We start from the raw sequence: 23,415 nt of genomic DNA, 5'->3' as shown, positions 1-23,415 counted from the left end.
GGAATACCCCAAGAAGTGACTCCATTTTGTAGGGGCAATTTTAGGGTCTCCGCAAATATGACATGGTGTGCAAAAACGAAGAATCTAAATCTGCTCTCCAAAAGCACATATCACTCCTTCACATCTGATGGATAATGGATAATAAGTTATAGCAACACTTGGGGGTTAAAAATGCTCTCTGTACCCCTGGATAAATCCTTCAGGGGTGTAGTTTCCAAAATAATGTCTCATATCAAAAACCCAATAACCCTACTTCTCTTCTGTCTCCGGCTGTGCCCTAATATGTTTATTCCCACATATGACATTACGTCCGTTATCCCGGGTACACCAGTGTCATACATGTGTCATAAACTGCAGTTTGGGCGCACAGCAGGGCGCAGAAGGGAAGGAGCGCTATGCGGCTTTTGGAGTACAGATTCAGATGTTTGGTATCTGGACGCCATGTCATTTTTGTAGAGCCTGTAAGGTACCAGAAAAGTGGATTCCCCAAAGGAGTGACCTCATTTTGGAAACTGCACCCCGCAAAGAATTTATCAGGGGGTGTAGTGAGTATTAGTACCCCAGACGTGACTGCACACGGGTGGTGAAGAGGGAATATATAAGCTGTGCGGAGAACATTTCAAACACCAAATTGCCTACTATGTCCCAGTAGCTCCTTTGAATGGGGAAGTCACTCTGGTGGTCACTTTGAGGTCACTTCTGGTGTCTGTTCCCTCATAAGCTGTAAATCTGGGGTGTCTCCTGATATACGATCGCACAGCTTATATATTCTCTTCCTGCCGCAGCCAGTTGTGTTCTAATGATTTGGCGATTTTTGGGGGGTTTTTGCCTTCACATTACTAGATGCTATATTTTCTTTATTTTTATGGTGACGTGACCATATAAGGGCTTGTTGTTTGCGGGATGAGGTGCATTTTGTAATGACACCATTTTTGGGTGTTTACATCTTATTGAATACATTTTATTAACCCTTTTTTGCTGGATTTAAAAAAAAAGAAAGAAAAAATCAATTCTGGCATTGAGTTTTACCTTTTAAATTGTGCGCCATGCAGCGTACAGTATAAGTAACATGTGACCTTTATTCTGCGGGTCCGTATGATTACGGAGATACCTCATTTATATTATTTTTTTTATGCAATACTAATTCTGTAGAATAAAAACACATTTGGGGACATAAATCAATGTTTTTTGCATTGCCATCTTCTGAGAGGCGTAACATTTTTATTTTTTGGTTGACAGTGTTGGTTGGGGGCTTATTTTTTGCGGGACAACTTGTGCTTTTTATTGGTACTGTTGTGGGGTGCATATGACTTTTTGATCATTTTTTATAGCTTATTTTGTAAGGTAAGATGCGAAAAATCACTACTTTCGGCGGGTTTTTTCCTTTTTTTTTTTTTTTTTTCCAACGTGCACCGTGTACATTAAATATTTTCAGTTTTATTGTACAGATTGTTACAAACACGACGATACCAAATATGCATTGTTTTTATTCATTTTTAGGGGTTCTTTTTATATAATTCATTTTCTATAAAAGGGAATTTTGGGGGCTTTATAACTTTATTCATTTTTATTATAAACTTTATTTTTCACTTTTTTTTTTTTCTTTTTTTTTTTTTTTTTTTTTACTTTTTCATGTGTCCCTTTAGGGCACTTGAATTAGTGATGCTTTGATCAAAGCATCACTAATTTTGTATTAGACACTGCAGGACAAATCATTCAGTGTCTGGCAGCGTCTAGAGGAAGTCAGTCGCAGGGGCTGCCTGCGGCTGACTTCCTCCTAATCCGGCAGGATCAACCAGGTATCGGGGTCTTTAGCAGCCTGGGGTCACTGGCCAGACCCCAGACTGTATGTTGGAGAGACTGGCACCCCCCGATCTCACCACGGGGGGTGCCGATCAGACCGGCAACATAGGGAACCGCTTTAAAACCTAAGTTTTATTACGTATCATTAATAAAAACTTTTGTACAAACTCTTGTAGCACTTTTATTCTATACAATAATTCTCTACACTGACTTGTCTCTAATAGTGTTGGATGGTCCTGCCTAATCCGTGTTCAGGCCGTTCGATTTAAAACAAACCCATGAATTTAGGCATCCATCCACATTCACACCATTAAGAAGTTTGAATACACTGTTGCAAACCAGGACTTCTTTGCAAGCACACGCCCCACTCTATAATTAACCCCGGGAAGTAGCTAGGTCAAGCTTGGATCGATTCACTCTCTGGTTCTATATGAGTTGGTGGTGCATAAATGCAGCGCAGGTCCGCATAGTGTTAAATATAATGGTGCCTGCAGCAGTGAGAGATATTAATGATGATGTTGGACGCTTAGTCCTCGCGTCCACTCCTATCCAGGCGTCTCAACGAGTTTCTTGACTAATCATCAGGAGACAATGTAAGTCCATTCATGCTACCCTATATCTCCGGTGCATGCTGTCTAACCCAACCACACCATAAATATGGAATGCGGTGAAAACCGCAGTTGACCGGGACCCTGATGGTGGATCCCGGCTGAGCAAAGAGGCTGACACTGCGTTCTACACGGCTCGCTCTTAAAGAGGACCTTTCATCAGATTGGGCACATGCAGTTTTATATACTGCTGGAAAGCTGTCTGCTTTCCCGATCTGTGCCCGGTGTAAAGCGCTATCGATCCTGTTACCGTAGCGCTTTAGCGTCAGAAGGGTGTTTCTGACAGTTAGCCAGGGACGCCCTTCTGCCCAGCAACGCCTATTGCGCTGTACTGTGTGAGCAGGGAGGAACGCCCCCTCCCTCTGCAAACACAGCTCGTCCATAGACGAGTATTAGCAGGAGAAGGAGGAGGGCGTTCCTCCCCGCTCCACAGTACAGACAGGAGTACAAAACCTAAAGAACAAATGCGGGGTAGGGGACAAGGGACGAACTCTAATTATAGAGGGAAAAGCAAACCCCGGAACCAGACACGGGACACTGGGAGTAGTGGTGCATCAAGAGCGTTTTTTTTTTTAGACACAGACCATTCATGATCGGAGATTGAAACATCAGAATTGGCTTGTGACTAGGGTTGAGCCGATCTTGACTTTTCAGGATCGATTTTAAAATCCGATTTCCAATCATTTTTCATTCGAACCCGATCTCGATCCCAATTCCGATCCCAATGTAAGTCAATGGGATTTTTTTTATTAATCGGAGATCGGATTTTAAAAGCAATCCTACCCCCTGGTGTCCACTTACCTTGAGAGATGGCTGGTCCTGTGCCCCGTGCCTTCATTCTTCGCCTCGCTGCTGCTCCACGCTGCTCTTCTCTCTTCGCTGCCCCCTCCCTGCCAGGTTAGGAGAGTGTGGGCGGGTTAGGAGAGTCCCGCCTACCTAGCGCTTTAAACACTAACCTGGGAGGCGGGGCAGCGAGGCAAGAAGAAGGAGGGCACTGTAGCAGCCTAGAGGTAAGTAGCTGCTAGAGATTTAGTTTAGCCTTCCATTCGAATGAATGAAGGCAGCCGTCGCGCAGGGGGTTAAGGCTGTGTGTCGGCTGCTTCCATTCATTCCTATGGAACTGCAGCGGAGCCTTCACACTGGATATACATCGTATACTCAGTGTGAAGGCTAAGCAATGCATTGTGGGAAAAATCACCAATCTCGATCCCACATAAAAAGATCGTGTTCGGAATTCCGATGGCGATCGTGAAATTTTCTCGATCGCTGATCGGAATCCGATCTTTTCCAAACACGATCGCTCAACCCTACTTGTGACCTATCTGTACCCCAGTAAGCCCTGTTCTCTTTGAACTCTTGCAAATCTCGGGTAAATTGTTGATGTTTGCGGTTCTTAATGAAATTAGTGAATTTTTCAATGTTTAATTGTAGCTCCTTCTCCTTCTTACTGTAATCTGATTCATTTGAGAAGGTGCGTGCCTTAGCAATCAGTTCTTTTAATTGTTCATCTAATTTCACCAGATTTCTTTTTTCTTCCTCTAATATAATAGATGTCAGTCTTAGTGATGATTCTGTCACCTCCTTAACCCATGCTGTGATGAGGGCGGAGGTTCTTACTTGTGGTGCAGGTTGAACAGGGTTTCTCAAGCCCCTCGGAACTATTTTATTCTCTATGTAGTTAGTTAGGGCTTGTATCTCTCACCAGCAGCGTGTATAGTCTCTATATATAGTCTAATCTTAGTGAGTAATTTGAATGTCTCTTTAATACTGCCTGTTAATTCGTTGTTAGTATATTCCCTTTCCGAGAAGACCGCTTTGGCCTCTTCAAGCCACTGTGTTTGATTCACAACATCGGCTAGGAATCCAGCCAGCCAGAGAAGCATCACATGATTTTTCAAACAGTGTCAATACTTATGTCCACCCCCTTTTTTATGTTTGGTGTGGAATTATATCCAATTTGACTTTTTGACAATTCTTTTTGTGGTTTTCCATTGAAGACAAATTAAATGAAGATAATAATACCAAAGAATTTGTGATTGCAATCATTTTCTGGAAGAAAATGAGTATTATCTGACAGAATTGTAGGGGTGCCAATACTTTTGGCCAACACTATATATATATATATATACAGTCCTATGAAAAAGTTTGGGCACCCCTATTAATCTTAATCATTTTTAGTTCTAAATATTTTGGTGTTTGCAGCAGCCATTTCAGTTTGATATATCTAATAACTGATGGATACAGTAATATTTCAGGATTGAAATGAGGTTTATTGTACTAACAGAAAATGTGCAATATGCATTAAACCAAAATTTGACCGGTGCAAAAGTATGGGCACCCTTATCATTTTATTGATTTGAATACTCCTAACTACTTTTTACTGACTTACTGAAGCACAAAATTGGTTTTGTAACCTCAGTGAGCTTTGAACTTCATAGCCAGGTGTATCCAATCATGAGAAAAGGTATTTAAGGTGGCCAATTGCAAGTTGTTCTACTATTTGAATCTCCTCTGAAGAGTGGCATCATGGGCTACTCAAAACAACTCTCAAATGATCTGAAAACAAAGATTGTTCAACATAGTTGTTCAGCGGAAGGATACAAAAAGCTGTCTCAGAGATTTAACCTGTCAGTTTCCACTGTGAGGAACATAGTAAGGAAATGGAAGACCACAGGGACAGTTCTTGTTAAGCCCAGAAGTGGCAGGCCAAGAAAAATATCAGAAAGGCAGAGAAGAAGAATGGTGAGAACAGTCAAGGACAATCCACAGACCACCTCCAAAGAGCTGCAGCATCATCTTGCTGCAGATGGTGTCACTGTGCATCGTTCAACTATACAGCGCACTTTGCACAAATAGAAGCTGTATGGGAGAGTGATGAGAAAGAAGCCGTTTCTGCACGTACGCCACAAATAGAGTTGCCTGAGATATGAAAAAGCACATTTGGACAAGGCAGCTTCATTTTGGAAACAAAAATTGAGTTGTTTGGTTATAAAAAAAGGCGTTATGCATGGCGTCCAAAAAGAAACAGCATTCCAAGAAAAACACATGCTACCCACTGTAAAATTTGGTGGAGGTTCCATCATGCTTTGGGGCTGTGTGGCCAATGCCGGCATCGGGAATCTTGTTAAAGTTGAGGGTCGCATGGATTCCACTCAGTATCAGCAGATTCTTGAGAATAATGTTCAAGAATCAGTGACGAAGTTGAAGTTACGCCGGGGATGGATATTTCAGCAAGACAATGATCCAAAACACCGCTCCAAATCCTCAGGCATTCATGCAGAGGAACAATTACAATGTTCTGGAATGGCCATCCCAGTCCCCAGACCTGAATATCATTGAACATCTGTGGGATGATTTGAAGCGGGCTGTCCATGCTCGGCGACCATCTAACTTAACTGAACTTGAATTGTTTGTCCAAAATACCTTTATCCAGGATCCAGGAACTGATTAAAAGCTACAGGAAGCGACTAGAGGCTGTTATCTTTGCAAAAGGAGGATGTACTAAATATTAATGTCACTTTTCTGTTGAGGTGCCCATACTTTTGCACCGGTCAAATTTTGGTTTAATGCATATTGCGCATTTTCTGTTAGTACAATAAACCTCATTTCAATCCTGAAATATTACTGTGTCCATCAGTTATTAGATATATCAAACTGAAATGGCTGTTGCAAATAACAAAATATTTAGAACTAAAAATGATTAAGATTAATAGGGGTGCCCAAACTTTTTCATAGGACTGTATATTAATTAGCAGAAGGACCTGGGTATATTTAAAGTAGTGGACCCATAAGAATTATCCAATTTTGCACTGGTGTATTTTGTATATCGTTTGTGTGTGTCCATAAGCGTCATGTGATCATGTGTATCTCATTTTGAATATCAGTGAAAAACCTACTATCGGCTGTTATGGAGACCTGGAGTAAAGCTGTGTGTATGTGCCCTTGTGTAACAGTGTCATTCACAGCGCCCTGCCCCTTTAAGGCTGACATAAAGTAGTGAAGAAATATGGCTGGGTTGCTATGGAAACCTGGAGTAAAACTCTAATATGTGGTACTCTGTTTAGAGCCGTGTATCTAATCCTCCGTCGTGTGGTTCTGTGTGCTGACGCATGTATCTATTCCACTGGCATGTGGTATTGTGTGGAGTGGTGCGTATCTAATCCTCTAGCGTGTGGTACTGTGTGCAGTGGCGCGTGTCTAATCATCCCTTGTGTGGTATTGTGTGCATTGGTGCATATCTAATCCTCTGGCGTGTGGTATTGTGTGCATTGGTGCATATTTAATCCTCTGGCGTGTGGTATTGTGTGCAGTGGTGCATATCTAATCCTCTGGCATGTGGATTTGTGTGAAGACGTGTGTATCTAATCCTCTGGCACTTGGTACTGTGTACATATGCATGTATCTAATACTCCAGCGTGTAGTACTGTGTTGTGACTCGTGTATCCAATTCTCCTTCATGTGGTACTATGTGCAGACGCGTGTATCTAATCCTCTGGTATTGTGTAAAGACGTGCGTATCTAATCCTCTGGCATGTGGAACTGTACGCAGACGTGTGTATCTAATGCTGCAACATGTGTAACTGTGTATAGACAAACCTATCTAATCCTCTGGTGTGTGGAACTGTGTGCAGATGTGCGTATCTAATCCTCTGGCGTGTGGTACTCCAGCATGTGGAACTGTGTGCAGACGCCTGTATCTAATCCTATGGCGTGTAATTCTGTGTGCTGACCTGTGTATCTAATCCTCCAGCGTGTGGTACTTTGTGCAGACACGCATATCTAATCCCATGGCATGTTGAACTGTGTGTAGCTGTGCGTATGTAATCCTTTGGCATGTGTAACTATGTGCATTGGCATGTATCCAATCCTCCGGCGTGTGGTATTGTGTGCAGTGGCGTGTATCTAATCCTGCGGCATGTGGAACTGTGTGCAGACGTGCATATCTAATCCTCTGGCATGTGGTACTATGTGAAGACGCGCGTATCTAATCCTCTGGCCTGTGATAGTGTGCTGACCTGTGTATCTAATCCTCCAGAGTATGGTTCTTTGTGCAGACACACATATCTAATCCCGTGACATGTGGAACTGTGTGTAGATGTGTGTATCTAATACTGCGGCATGTGGAACTGTGTGCATTGGCGTGTATCCAATCCTCCGGCTTGTGGTACTGTGTACAGACGCGTATCTAATCCACTGGCATGTGGAACTGTGTGCAGTTGCGCATATCTAATACTTTGGCATGTGGAACTGTATGATACTGTATGCTGACTTGTGTTTCTAATCCTCCAGCGTGTGGTACTTTGTGCAGACACACGTATCTAATCCTTTGGCATGTGGAACTGTGTGCAGACGCGTGTATCTAATCCTTCGGCTTGTGGAACTATGTACAGACGCGTATATTTAATCCTCTGGCGTGTGGAACTGTGTGCAGACGCGGGTATCTAATCTTCTGATATCTGATACTGTGTGCTGATCTGTGTATCTAATCCTCTGATGTGTGTATCTCAGTGTGTATATCAGTGTTGGATCGTACACGTGGAGTGACAGTGTGTATTGCAGTTGGAATATGAGTGAAAGACTTGCAGGTTTGTTTTGGCTAATGGGGGGTCAGGGTGTTGGGAAAGCTGCATCTCCGGAACGGTACGTCCGAGTGAATTGGATTCTCATCTTAAACCTTCCCGGACTCCTGAAGTATATGTGTGCCAAATTTGGTGAAGATCGGTCCAGTCATTTGGTCGCGCATATAGAACAGACAAATAAGAATTCATTTTTATAATATAGATAATATAGATATATATTGGCAGGGTCTGGGGTTGCTAGGTGGGGTGGCATAGACACACAAGTCCAGTTTCTTTAGTCCAAAACAAAAGTAGAGTTGTATTTTCACTCAAAAAGGTAGTGCAGCAACAAAAGGAAAACAATACAAAAATAAATACCTGCCCGGCTAGGCTCTAACTGAACATAGAATAGGTTACCTCACCTATAATAGCAGAAATCAAAAGCCAGTTGAATAATTCAGGACACAGCTCCAAAAATGACTTCTCTGTTTGGCACTCCAGCCAAGCTCTGCCAAAGTCTGCTGCTGGAGCTGACTACTTAAGCCTCCTTGACGAGGAGACTCTCAACAGCTGAGTTGCTGATGGAACATTCCCAAAGTGTGGACTGGAGGGGGGTGGAATGACAGGTCCCACTACCTGAACTTTGAAATAACACTCAGCAGACAGAATTATCTGCTGAGAACCAGTCTTTCTGGAGTTTTCTCATCTCACCCACCTTATTAGTCTGGGTGAGATGTACAGCCCCAAATCCCTAAGTCTTTTTCATTGGCAGTCTTACCCAGTAATTTACTATTAAGTACATAGTCATACATTTTATTACGTCGACCAAAGTGCATTACCTTACATTTGTCAACATTAAACTTCATTTGCCAAGTCTCCACCCATGCTTCCAGCTTCCTTAGATCCCCTTGTAATATTCTACTATCCTCCTCATTTTTGATTACCTTACAAAGTTTAGTATCATCTTCAAATATGGACACCCTGCTTTGTAAACCCTCTAGCAGGTCATTAATAAAGATATTAAAGAAGAGAGGACCTAATACTGACCCTTGTGGCACCCCACTGGTGACTGTAACCCAGTCTGAATATTTACCATTAAGGGCTCGTTCACATCTGCGTTGTTCGGTCCTTATTGCAGGTTTCCGTTTCCTGCATAAAACAGATGCAGGAGACGGAAGCCTGCAGGAGACTTTCTCACCCATTCATTTGAATGGGTGAGAAAGCTGTCCGGCCGTGCGCGGCAGTGAGCGTTTTGCGCTCTCCGCCGCGAAACCGGGTTTTATAATCCGGACACAGAGTCGGACATGCACTACTCTGTGTCCGGATAAAAAATCCGGTTTCGCGGCGGAGAGCCTAAAACGCTCACCGCCGCGCACGGCCGGACCCGGTCTATGGTTTCCATAGTCTATGGAAACCATAGTACGGAGACATGAACGCAGGTGTGAACCCAGCGTAACAAGTACACTCTGTTTCCTATCAGTAAGCCAGTCCCTAACCCGAATGCATATGTTTTCCCCCTGTCCCAACATTCTCATTTTGCATACCTTCAAAATCATCCCAGTTGAACATATTCCAGTTACAATTGCTGATAGATTTTCCCTGTGACCTAAAGGTATACACTTATATGCCCACTTCCAATACAGCTATTCATTCATTGAGAACAGCAAGAAAATGGTACAACCTCCTGACTGCTTAAAACATTGTATGTTATTTTATGTTCCAAAAAAGTTTGATTCATTCATTCTAATAATTAAAGATCTGGATTTCCCAACTGCAAAGAACTAATTATGTTATGGATATCACAAATTCATCAAGTAACCAATTTTCCTTATAAGGGCTCGTTCACATCTGCGGCCCGGCACTCCGTACTTAGGTTTCCGTTTCCTAAAACACAGGCAGGATACGGAAACCTGCAGGAGTCTCTCTCACCCATTCATTTGAATGGGTGAGAGAGATGTCCGGCCGTGCGCGGCGGTGAGCGTTTTAGGCTCTCCGCCGCGAAACCGGGTTTTATAATCCGGACACAGAGTCAGACATGCAGTACTCTGTGTCCGGATAAAAAAATCCGGTTTCGCGGCGGAGAGCCTAAAACGCTCACCGCCGCGCACGGCCGGACCCGGTCTATGGTTTCCGTCTTCTGGCATGCAGAAGACGGAAACCATAGAACGGAGACCCCAAACGCAGGTGTGAACCCAGCGTAAGACTAATAACAAGAGTCCAGTCCAGCCAAGTATGGTACAACTAGCTGCAACCAGTTTTATTAGTAACAATAACCATACAAAATAAAATCCTAGTCATCTGGCCACTACCTACAAGGCGTGAACAGCAAGGGGGCAGCGATGCAGGGAGAGAACGATGCCTCGTACCCTGTGCTCTGTGAAGACTAATTTGCATGGCAAGAAAAGGGCTTTTTTATGGGAAAAAGCCAGCAAGATTCAGTAAAAGCCACGGACACTGCTGATGGTCCCCAACGGTAGTGTGAATGCAGCCTAAATTGTGTGGATAAGAATGTTTTTTTCTGTAGAGAGTTGTGGAGAAGGATCTTTCATTTCATTATGAGGCTTATTGGCCAGTGTGAAAACCATAACAGTTTGGGATTTAGTTTATATAGATGATGTCATCATTTAAAAGTTGATTTAGATTAATTTTTTGATTTTGTTTCCTTTAAAGGTCTTTTCCTACAAACATAATCATATTTAGTTTTGCAGACAATAAATGTTTAACTTTCAATTATCTACAAATCTAAATATGGTTATGTTTCAGAAGAAAAACCCTTTTAAAGGGATCCTATCAGTCAGACACAATTTTTTTTAGGTACCACTTCGGAATAGCCTTAAGAAAGGCTATTTTTCTTCTACCTTTCATCGTCTTCTCCGTGCCGCTGTTCACCTACAATCCCGGTTTCTCTCTGTATGCAAATTAGCTCTCTCGCAGCACTGGGGGCGCTGGGCCCGCCCCAGTGCCGCCTCCATCTTCGTCAGCAGCATCCTCTTCATCCTCTTCTTCCGGCGGTAGCTTGTAACTTCTAGGCCTTGGGCAGAGCAAACTGCGCATGCCCACAGGCCACAAGAAAATGGCCGCTTACAATACTGTGCAAGCGGCCATTTTCTCGTGGCCTGTGGACATGCGCAGTCTGCTCTGCCTGAGGCCTAGAAGTTACAAGCCACCGCCGGAAGAAGAGGCCGAAGAGGATGCTGATGACTAAGATGGAGGCAGCGCTGGAGAGAGTTCTCTCGCAGAATTGCTCCAGTGCTGTTTGAGCGCTGGAGCCCGCTCCCAGTGCTGTGAGAGAGCCAACTTGCATACTGACAAGAACAGGGATTGTAGGAGAACTTCTGACTTCTGAGCTGCTGATAAAGTTCTTTGTCTGCTCACCTTTTTACCTCTCTGTTTGTTTGATCAGTTCAGAACAGGAGAGCATGAATTGTGCAGGTCCTCCTACCTTTGATGTAATGAGTATGTGACTAATCACTTTAAATCACCTTCTGAGACAGAATGATCTGCAGATTTGGAAGGATTTTGGTAATTTTCAATATGGCAGTGATTTGTAGTAAAAGTAAGCATGCAGCAGAAATGCGTTTATAAGTAGTAGTTGTTTAAGCATCAGAGCTGTGTATGGAATGCGCAGCATTTCTGTGTAGTAGAGTGAGTATATTTTGAAATGTATGCACTTTAAAAATTTTAAATCATAAACACGGTAGCTTAGTCAAAAAACAAGGACATGCTAAAAACATTATACATTTGAATAAAACAGCTTTATCATGAAAGTTTGGCCCCAAAGCTAAATGACAGAAGCATATTTGGAAACCCCACTTGAACTGTTGTACTGTGGTTAGGTTGATGTTGAATTTACTGCTGTGAATCTGATATATACAGTGCCTTGCGAAAGTATTCAGCCCCCTTGAACTTTTCAACCTTTTGCCACATTTCAGGCTTCAAACATAAAGGTATAAAATTTAAAATTTTTAGGGAAGAATCATCAACAAGTGGGACACAATTGTGAAGTGGAACGAAATGTATTGGATATTTTAAACTTTCGTAACAAAGGAAAAACTAAAAAGTGGGGCGTGCAAAGTTATTCGGCCCCTTTACTTTCAGTGCAGCAAACTCACTCCAGAAGTTCAGTGAGGATCTCTGAATGATCCAATGTTGTCCTAAATGACTGATGATGATAATAAATAGAATCCACCGGTGTGTAATCTAGTCTCGGTATAAATGCACCTGCTCTATGATAGTCTTAGAGTTCTGTTTATAGCCCAAAGAGCATCATCAAGACCAATGAAGACAACAGGCAGGTTTGAGATACTGTTGTGGAGAAGTTTAAAGCCAGATTTGGATCCAAAAAGATAACCCAAGGAGCACTGTGCCATCAAAAATATTGAAATGGAAGGAGTATAAAACCACTGCAAATCTACCAAGACCCAGCTGTCCCTCTAAACTTTTATCTCAAACAAGGAGAAGACTGATTAGAGATGCAGCCAAGAGGCCCATGATCACTCTGGATGAACTGCAGAGATCTACAGCTGAGTTGGGAGAGTCTGTCCATATGACAACAATCAGTCGTACACTGCACAAATCTGGCCTTTATGGAAGAGTGGCAAGAAGAAAGCCATTTCTCAACGTTATCCATAAAAAGTCTTGTTTAAAGTTTGCCACAAACCACCTGGGAGACACACCAAACATATGGAAGAAGTTGCTCTGGTCAGATGAAACCAAAATCGAACTTTTTGGTCACAATGCAAAACGATATTTTTGGCGTTAAAGCAACACAGCTCATCACCCTGAACACACCATCCCCACTATCAAACATGGTGGTGGCAGCATCATGGTTTGGGCCTGCTTTTCTTCAGCAGGGACAGGGAAGATGGTTAAAATTGATGGGAAGATGGATGGAGCCAAATACAGGACCATTCTGGAAGAAAACCTGTTGGAGACTGAAAAAGACCTGAGACTTGGACGTAGATTTATCTTCCAACAAGACAATGATCCAAAACATAAAGCAAAATCTACAATGGTTCACAAATAAACATATCCAAATGTTAGAATGGCCAAGTCAAAGTCCAGACCTGAGTCCAATCTGTGGAAAGAGCTGAAAACTGCTGTTCACAAACGCGCTCCATCCAACCTCACTGAGCTCCAGCTGTTTTGCAAGGATGAATGGGCAAGAATTTGTCTCTCGATGTGCAAAACTGATAGAGACACACCCCAAGTGACTTGCAGCTGTAATCGCCACAAAAGGTGGCGCTACAAAGTATTAACGCAAGGGGGCCGAATAATTTTGCACGCTCAATTTTTCAGTTTTTTCTTTGTTACAAAAGTTTAAAATATCCAGTAAATTTTGTTCCACTTCACAATTGTGTCCCACTTGTTGATTCTTCCCCCAAAAATTTAAATTTTATATCTTTATTTGAAGCCTGAAATTTGGCAAAAGGTTGAAAAGTTCAAGGGTGCCGAATACTATCGCAAGGCTGTCTGTGTGTATATATGTGCATTCATGTATTGTATATTAATATTTTTGCAATAGAGAACGAGACAAAAGAGTGAGAGAGCGAATTCTTATGGCTCGTGAAAGAGAAGAACGAGAACGTCTACGTCGAGAACGTGTGAGACTCGAGTTTGAAAGGGAACGCCTAGAAAGGGAACGTATGGAACGTGAGAGACTGGAAAGGGAACGAATGCGAATAGAGGAAGAAAGACGGATCGAACAGGATCGTATTCAGAGAGAACGAGAGGAGCTTCGTCGACAGCAGGAACGATTACGTTATGAGCAAGATCGCCGTTCGGGAATCAGAAGACCATATGATACAGATTTCAGGTAAGCCCTTACACTTTAAAGTTTTAAAATATATGTTATGTAGTTTTTAAGGTTGATATCCAGGAAATAATACAGCTTATCTACCCTGAATATGGTTTATATATATATACACACACTCTCTCTCTCTCGCACTCTCTCTCTCTCTCTCTCTCTCTCTCTCTCTCGCACTCTCTCTTTCTCTCTCCATATATACATATATTTATATATAGTCAGACTTTGCGAGACTTATCTGGCTCAGGAAACAGTTATATTTTTCAGCAGGATGGAGCGCCATGCCATGCAAGAAGTGGTTTAGTGAAAACAATGTAGAACTGCTGTCTTGGCCTGGATACAGCCCAGATCTTAACCCCATCGAGAATCTGTGGTTGAGGTTGAAGCGGATTGTGGCCAAAAAACATGCCAAGAACAAACAGGAATTAATAGAGGCCATAATTAATTCTTGGTTCCACATTATAAGTTAGGAAGAATTAGAAAATCTGGTGGAATCAATGCTTAGAAGATGCAAAGCTGTAATTAATGCCAAGGGTTATCCAACACGCCAAGGGTTATCCAACCAATTCTTCTTCAATGTACAGTGCTCATCAAAACTGTTTAAAAAGTTTCATACTAAATATATTTAATTTTTAATATCAAATTTGCATTAGAATTGTTTCTCTTTGTTAAATTTTATTAAATGTTTTCAAAAAATATTTTATTTCAAAATTTATATCACATTTTATTGTGTTTTAAGCCATTTTTTCTAAAATTCAATGAAAAATTGCACCGTGTCTATCTATCTATCAATCTATCTATCTATCTATCTATCTATCTATCTATCTATCTATCTATATGTGTGTGTGAAAAGAACACTCATCTGTATTAACCCTTTCAGGAGCAGCGATATCTTTTTAAAGGATTCCTATCACTGACACACAATTTTTTTCTAGGTACCACGTCAGAATAGCCTTAAGAAAGGCTATTCTTCTCCTACCTTTCAATGTCTTCTGTGCGCTGCCTTTCTGTACAAATCCAGTTCTTGTTGGTATGCAAATGAGTTCTCTTGCAGCCCTGGGGGCGGGCCCCAGCAATCAAACAGCACTGGGGGCATCCCCAATGCTGCGAGACAACTCTCTCCAGCGCCGCCTCCATCTTCGTCAGGTGCGTCCTCTTCCTCTCCTTCTTCCAGCAGGGGCTTATAACTTCTAGGCCTCGGGCCTTGGGCAGAGCAGACTGCTCATGCCCACAGGCCATGAGATAATGGCCGCTTGCACAGTATTGTAAGCCGCCATTTTCTCGTGGCCTGTAGGCATGCGCAGTCTGCTCTGCCCGAGGCCTAGAGGTTACAAGTCACCGCCGGAAGAAGGAGAGGAAGAGGACGCTCCTGACGAAGATGGAGGCGGCCCTGGAGAGAGTTGTCTCGCAGCATTGGGGATGCCCCCAGTGCTGTTTGATTGCTGGGGCCCGCCCCCAATGCTGTGAGAGAGCTAACTTGCATACCGAGAGAAACCGGGATTGTAAGCGAGCGGCGGCACGGAGAAGACGACGAAAGGTAGGAAAAGAATAGCCTAAAATTTTTATAGTAGGATGGAAAATAATATTTTTATGTAAAGTTCTATTTAGTTTGCATGCACAAAATGGAATGGTGCATTTCTGCGATTTTGGCGTTTCTTTAACACCCGCTCCTGTAAATATATATTTGTGTTATGTATGAACTCCTGACATCTTGTAGTTTTTTGAAAAGTACATTTTGCTTGCAGAAAGGGATTGCTTGAGCTGGCACTTTCGTGGCAAATTAGAATTTTTGTGCAATTTTTGCTTGCAATCTCTGTTTGCTGCAAAGTTGAATGAATGTGGTTGTATATATGAATTATTAAATTGTGTTTTTATATACGGTATGCTGTGTAATATGAAAAAAGTTAGATTTTGGTGTCACAGTTTGGTAAGTGCAGTATAGATTTTTAACATATTAGTGAATAAAAGCAAAATCCTGCCTGTCTTCTGTATTAGTGTTTATGGGAGTCCGAGCTCTTGTTGTAGTTGATGTTTGCGGTACATAAAGTATATATATTATTATTATTATTTTTATTATTATTGTTGTTTATATTGTACCATTAATTCCATGGTGCTTTACATTTGGGGGTTTATATACAATACACAAAATATACAGGTAGATATAATACTAACAGTGACTGGCACGGTGGGATAGAGGGCCCTGCCCGCGAAGGCTTACAATCTATGTGGGAAGGGGGTAGAGACAGAAGGAGAGGGGGGAGACAGTTCAGATGGTGGTGTGGTGATAGTGTTATTGGAGGTTGTAGGCCTTCCTGAATAGGTGAGTCTTCAGGGCCTTCTTGAATCCAGTGATTGTGGGGATCAGTCTCATGTGTCTTGGTAAGGGGTTCCAGAGTATGGGGGATGCACGTGAGAAATCTTGGAGGCGGTTGTGTGAGGAGCAGATGAGAGAAGAGCAGAGTAGGAGGTCGTTTACACATTGTATACACCTTAAGCTATTAAATGTATTTTGTATATGAATGTGAGATTGAACATGAGTTTTAGGTGCAAATATGTGTTTCAGTTTTTCAAAACATTTATTGTGTTTGCCACAAAGTTGCATGAATGTGGATGTGGCTATCGATGACCCATTAAGACATTTATAAACTTCAGGTTGTTTACTTTCAAAAAATATATAGGGTTTAGGGGTCCACTTACTTTTCATGGTGTGTAATCCCTACATTTTACAGGATGATACTTTTTTTTAACATTTCCAGCTTCAAAGCTTTTTATTCCTTCCGGTTCTGGTGATTTTCTGAAGACTTGTGCATGCGGGTGTAGGCCATAGTGATATGAATTAACTCTGCACATGTTGAACTCTTATTTTTAGGAGGTTTGGTGCATATAATATTTTTGTTTGGTTTCCGCTTTTAGCAACGAATATACATTTATTTGCATTTTTTCATAAAACATTCACTTAAAATCAAAATTGCATGAAGGTGCCTGTTTGTATACAGTACCAAGTGGCATTCTGACAATGCTGCAGGTGTCTACTTTAAGAAAATATATAGGTATGGGGGGGGGGGGTTGGATGCTTTTTTAATGTTGCAATTTCTCAAAAACTGTGAAAATTGCTCTGGCTACTGGAGGTGCAAAATTTCCAGAGACCCTTGGCAGTGAAAGGGTTAATGGCTTTGCATATCTCAACTATTTATACCATGTCTTTTTTTCAGGACACATAAGGCTTCAATTAAGTATCCTTATTTGTTAAATAAGCTGAATGGCTGAATGGTGTAAAATGTGGTATAAAAAGTACATTTTGCTTCTTTTAGCTAAAACAAATATATATATATATATATATATATATATATATATATATATATATATATATATATATATTATTGCACATAAACATTAAAATTTTGATTTTCTATTTCTTTTAATAACAGGGGCTACATACCTATAGTTTTTCCAAAAAATAAAAAATAGGTTTTATATTCATCATGGCTTATTTTCTGGACCCCTAGTCTATGTGTAAATTAGCTATTAGTTTAGTATAGTAGATGGCTATAAACTGCTTGTGTTATCTTGAGCTAGGCTTTTTGATTAGAGCAAACATGCAGGAAGAAAGTGAAGGAGGGGCTGGCTGAGGAACAAGTTCTGCTAGCACAATGTGAATAGGAAGGCAGTTTCACTTCTCTGTGGTTACCATGAAGTGTTAAATTATGTAAATTAAAGTGATGATAAAAATGTCTCTAATCACAGTGTAACTTTGGGGCAATAATTTCAGTCTGCACTTATCACAAAGTGCTCACTTGCAGGAATAGTTTTAAATCAGGGCTGACATTCAGTACTCTGTGTGTCCGGATTTAAAAATCCGGTTTCGCGGCGGAGAGCATAAAACGCTCACCGCCGCTCATGGCCGGACCCGGTCTGTGCTTTCCGTCTTCTGGCATGCAGAAGACGGAAAACACAGAACGGAGAGTAGAACGCAGGTGTGAACCTTGCGTCACAGGTATTTGTCTTTAACGTGATTTCTTCATGTGGCATCAGCTAAAACTACTTAAATACATAGGTTACAGCGGATACCAAATTTAAATATGGCCTCCATACAGTTGAGTTCTGAGGCTAATGCCCGCACTGATCATGCCGGTCTCTGGAATGAGCATCCTGTTGCCATAACAGCCAGAAGCCTATTGAAGGCTCTTCCACCCCAAACCACCATAGTTAGTAACAAGATCTTTAGCTATCCATCTATTTTACCACACTATCTGACTTTCTCTGTACTGCTACTCCCAAACTTGCACGATTTCTGCCCAGAAATGCATAACCTTCCCACACTCTTTCCAACTTAGAACGGATATCTCCCTCCCTGCTTCTCCTTACGTCTAGCAACATATCTCCTAATCCTGGACCACATCATTACATCCCTACTGTCAGATCTTCTCCCTCTTAACTCAGTCAGCACCAGCAGAACCACATGCATCTTAGGCCCGATTCACATTTGCGTATGGGGTCCGCGTGTTTTCCCAGCTAACTGCTTTTCTATGCGTATAGGTTTCCGTTTGGAGGTCCCTAAGTGGACTCCCCGAACAGAAACCCAAATGCAGATATGAACCAGGCCTTATATCTAACTTGCTTGTTCCTACCGCTTCGGCACCTCCCCAAGCCCTCTCAAATTCACTGTGGAATTCTCACTCCATACTTAATAAATTTGATTATATCCATGACCTCTTCTCGTTAATTTTCCTTTCTTGGGATCACAGAAGCATGGTTTATACCCTCAGATACTACCCTCCCTGCTTCCCTTTCCTGTGGTGGGCTACAATTCTCGCACACTCCCCGCCCAAATAACAAACCTTGTAGAGGAAGTGTTGGCATCCTCCTGTCTGACAATTGCTTTGTTGCCCCAATTTCAACATTTCACATTAACTCAAACCACACCTCCTATTACAATTTCCTGTTCCCCACCACCACCTTTGGTCTCTCTCAATGGTCCTCCTCTGCTTCTCACATAAAGGGGAATATACTGACCTCTTATTCACCAGCCTCTGCTTTTATCCAACCTCTATAACTCTTCAACCTTGTCCTCTGACCACAACTTAACAACATTCTCTTCTCTGTAATAGACAACCCAAACCCAAAACCCATTCACTCCTGCAGGAACCTTAACTGCCTTAACCCCTTCCGGCCATGGGCATTTTTCAATTTTCATTTTTCGTTTTTGACTCTCCCCCTTCCAAACCCCATAACTTTTTTATTTTTCTGCTCTCAGAGCCATATGAGGTGTTAATGTCTGCGGAAAAATTTTTCCGGGGATACCAAATTTATACTTTTTTTTTTTCTTTACATTTTAACCTCTTAACAAAAATCCTAAACTGTGCCAATTTTTTTTTTCTTAAAGTCGCCATATTTGGACATCCGTAACTTTTGTATACTTCCGTGTACAAGAAAACAGTGAAAAACGGCGGTTTGCACTTTTGACTCCCCCCCACACACACACACACACACACACTCTGGCGTTTACTTTATGGGGAAAATATTTTTATAGATTTGTAGACCGGACACAGGAATACCTAACATGTATATGTTCACAGTACTTTTATATGTGTTCCGAGGAAAGAGTGGTGATTTGAATTTTTAATACTTTAAAAAAAAATTTTTTAAGATAGATAGATAGATATATAGATATATATATAGATAAATATATTTATACATTATTATTTATATATATATATATATTTTATTTTTTTTTACTTTTTTTTTTGGCATTTATTAGACACCTTGATCACTAATACAAAGTTGTTGCATTGCAAAAAATCATCATTTCTTTTGCAGGCTACGTAGAGTAGCCTGCAAAAGAAAATCAATGCCGTAGGCTTGGGAGCCTTCACAAGGCTCCCGGCTGTCATGCCAATGCTCCAAGCGCCGCTATCACTGGCAAAATGGTGGTGCCTGGAAAATGGGAATAATGCCCGCAATCTGTGCTGGCACCGTCCGTGGGCATTAGCGCATGGTGTCCGCTGTATGAAACCACAGACACCAGGTGGCTATGTCGGACACCCGGCTCCCGAGCTGCCGCCATAGTTAAACACCCGGCATGTCGGGAAGGGGTTAATAGTCACATTCTCTATTTCTCACTGACATATCCTTGCTCCAGGACGCAGATGCCACTGCTGCCTTTTATATTACCACCATTACTTCAACCTTTGACTCTATGGCTGACTTCACAAAACACCACAGCTCAACTGATCAACAGGCAACCCTGGCACACGGACCTGACTAAAAAAAACTGGGACATGCTTTCCGGATTGCAGAATGCATCTGCAAGAAAAGCCACTCCCAGGATGACTTAATCAGCTAGTTCTCAACTTCAAGAAAATAGGTTGACTTCCTTTATACTATTGAACCAGTAATCAGAACATCACTGTTTTTTGCTGTGTTTTTATGCCGCCGTTTAATATGCATTTTTATTACGTTTTTTTTTTTTTTTTTCTTTTTTTACTCCCGCACACTTCATGGACCTGGAATCTTCACTTTTGAAAAATGCTAGTGGCTTTTGAAGTGTTTTTGTTTTGCAAAAACAGTGTAAAAAAACACAATACATTTTTTCCCCTCCCATTCATTTAAATAAGTTTTTCAACTCCGAAATGGCTTGAGGATAGATGATTTCAGTTCCATATTCATATTTTACCAATTGCTGTGCATTTACGTCTGAGATTCCACTTTGCTAGTACCTTAAAGGCTCTGCAAACATGACATGGCGTCCAAATACCAAACAGCTAAATCTGCAATCCAAAATACATAGCACTCTTTCACATCTGTGCCCTGCTGTGTGCTCAAACTGCAGTTTATGCCCACATGTATTGCACTGGATACAGGACAGCTGTATACAAGACTGCTGTTTGGGCACACAAACAGTCACAGAATTTCTTATTTAGAGCACAAATTTAGACAATTAGATTTTTGGATGTCATAGAGTTCTTGACGCCACTTTTGCAGAGCTTCTGAAATGCAAGTAATGTTGAATACTGACATATGACCCCAGTTTGGAATCTACTCCCCTGAAGCAATTTATTAAGAGGTATAGTGAACACTTTTAACTCCCCAAGTATGGCATTCATTTATTTTCAAGAAATGAATGTGCATCTGATGGTGAAAATGGAAATTTTTCTCGCAATATCTCATGTCAGTGCGCAGTATGTGTTGCCCAGCTCGTATCAGAGATGAATGCTCCAAAAGTAGCTGTCCCCAGGATACCCTACCCTAGAGAACCTACCAGGAAAGCCGCAAGACGCTGTTTCAAATCCTGACAGTAACCCCCCCCCTTTCAACGGGGATTCCCAGGACAAGCCCCGTCTGGATACCTTCGGTGGAAGGCAGCCACCAACCTAGGCACAGACACCTCAGAGGCCCGAACCCACACCATACCCCTTCCAAGCCAACCAAATACTGAAGGGTTCCCCTCAAAAATTGTGAGTCTACAATCCGAGAGACCTCATACTCAACATCCGAATCCAGTGGAGGCACAGCCCCCGCCACACTCACCTTCAACAGGGAGACATGGAACACCAAGTTTATTTTCCATGAGGGGGAAATGTCCAATCTGACAGAAACTTCATTAATAAGCTCAGTCACGGAAAAAGGACCCACAAACTTAGGACCCAACTTTTTAGAGGGAACCTTCAACTTCATTTTTTTTTTTTTTTTTTTAACAGCCACACCCGATCACCCACCACAAAGTCAACCTTTCTCCTTTTCCTGTCAGCCATCATTTTAGTTCTCCTCGAACAGGCTTCCAGATTTCTCCTTATCCTGACCCAGACATCCTCCATATTATTAGAGAAAGACTCCTCCTCTGACTTTGCTCCAGAAAAGGGCCCAAAAATAGGGTATTTACCATTAAAACAGAAAAACGGAGAGCAGCCTGCCTCTGAGGAATCATGGTTGTGAGAGCAAATTCGGCCAAAGGTAAAAAAAAAAAAAAAAAAAAAAAAAAAAATCCACCTAATCATCCTGATTATCGGACACAAAACAACAAAGGAACTGCTCAATATCTTGATTTTTTTTCTTTGTCTGCCCATTGGACTCTGAATGGTACCCGGAGAAGAAGGACAAATTTATACCCAGTCTGCCACAAAATGCCCTCCAGAAATGAACTACAAACTGAAAACCTCTGTCGGAAAAAATGTCCTCCGGAACTCCATGCAGACGAACAACATTTTTAACAAATTCCTTTTTCAAAATTTTGGCCGTGGGCAACTTAGGAAAAGGAATCAGGTGACACATTTTGCTAAACTGATCAACCATGACCCAAATAACGGTGTTACCCTCCGAGCGTGGCAGATCCATAATGAAGTCCATGGCCAAATGTGTCCAAGGACTATTAGGAATAGGCAAGGGATGCAGTAACCCTGCTGTCTGCACATGAGAGGCTTTAGATCTGGCACAGACTGCACATATAGCCACATGCACCGTCACCTCTGCTCTACAACTTGGCCACCAGAAATTCCTAGTAACTAATCTCTTAGTTTCTGTGACCACAGGATGGCCTGCCAGTCTGGAGTCATGACATTCCTGTAACAACTGAGCCCACAGGACCATTGAAATGAACAACTTACCCCGTGGTGTCCCCCTAGGAACACTATCCCAAGCCTTCAAAATCTGAGCCTTCAACTGAGTATCCAGGGCTGTCAATACAACTTCCCTTTTCAGCATAAATTCAGGTTTGTCAGATTCATGATTAGGAATTACACTTCTTGACAGAGCATCAGCCCTGACATTCTTAGTATGGGGAACATAAGTGACTGAAAAGTTAAAACGGGTGAAGAAAAGTGCCCCACCAAGCCTGTCTGGCATTTAAACATTTTGCAGCGTCCAAATACAGTAGATTAAATTTTTGTGATCTGCAAGGATCTTAGCTGGATGTCTAGCACCCTCCAAAAAATGACGCCAGTGCTGTAAGGCAAGTTTAATAGCTAACAACTCTCGATCACCAATATCATAATTAGATTCTGCCGGGCAAAACTTTTTTGAGAGGAAGGCACATGGATGAAGTTACCCCTCCTTCTCCTGCAACAGTACAGCATCCACTCCCACAGACGAAGCATCAACCTAAACAGTAAAAGGCAGTCCCTCGTCTGTTTGAACAAGCACTGGAGCTGAGCTAAACCTAACTTTCAGAGCTTCAAAAGCCTCCACTGCTTTCAAGGGCCGCTGCTTGAGATCAACTCCCTTCTTAGTCGAGTCAGTTATGGATTTAGCAAGCACAGAGAAATTCTTACTGAGCTTCCTATAAATAATTTAACCTGCACATTGAACATCAGGGGGGTAAAAAAAAACTCGACAAAAACACTTTTTTGCCATCTCGCCTTAAATAAAACACTTTACAAAGTGATCAAAAAGTCATATGTACCCCAGAACAGTGCCAATAAAAAGCACAGGTCGCCCTGCAAGAAAGCCATATACCAACTTGGTCAACCAAAGAATAAAAATGTGACGTATCTCAGAAGATGATGACATAATTGATTTATGTCCCAAGATGGGGATTTTGTTCTGCAAAATTTGTAACGCATTAAAGGGAGTCAATCATTTGAATCCCATTTTTTCTCCCTAACATGTAGGAATAGCCTTAAAAAAGGCTATTCTTCTCCTACCTTTA

The 23,415-nt window shown here is 41.8% G+C and overlaps 1 protein-coding gene across 2 annotated transcripts in view; it reads left to right on the top strand.

Moving 5' to 3' along the window:
* Positions 1–23,415, top strand: part of LOC142214220 (scaffold attachment factor B2-like) — a 201,967-nt gene that overhangs the window by 147,531 nt on the left and 31,021 nt on the right. For both annotated transcript variants that reach the window (XM_075283092.1, XM_075283083.1), the window contains exon 13: positions 13,494–13,784. In XM_075283092.1, coding sequence (XP_075139193.1) covers positions 13,494–13,784 — 291 coding nt within the window. The remainder of the gene's footprint in view (positions 1–13,493; positions 13,785–23,415) is intronic.

The sequence above is a fragment of the Leptodactylus fuscus genome, chromosome 1, assembly GCF_031893055.1.
Source record: "Leptodactylus fuscus isolate aLepFus1 chromosome 1, aLepFus1.hap2, whole genome shotgun sequence".
Taxonomy (NCBI): Eukaryota; Metazoa; Chordata; class Amphibia; order Anura; family Leptodactylidae; genus Leptodactylus; species Leptodactylus fuscus.
The sequence above is the reverse complement of the archived record's forward strand: the minus strand, read 5'-3'. Positions and strand labels throughout refer to the sequence as shown.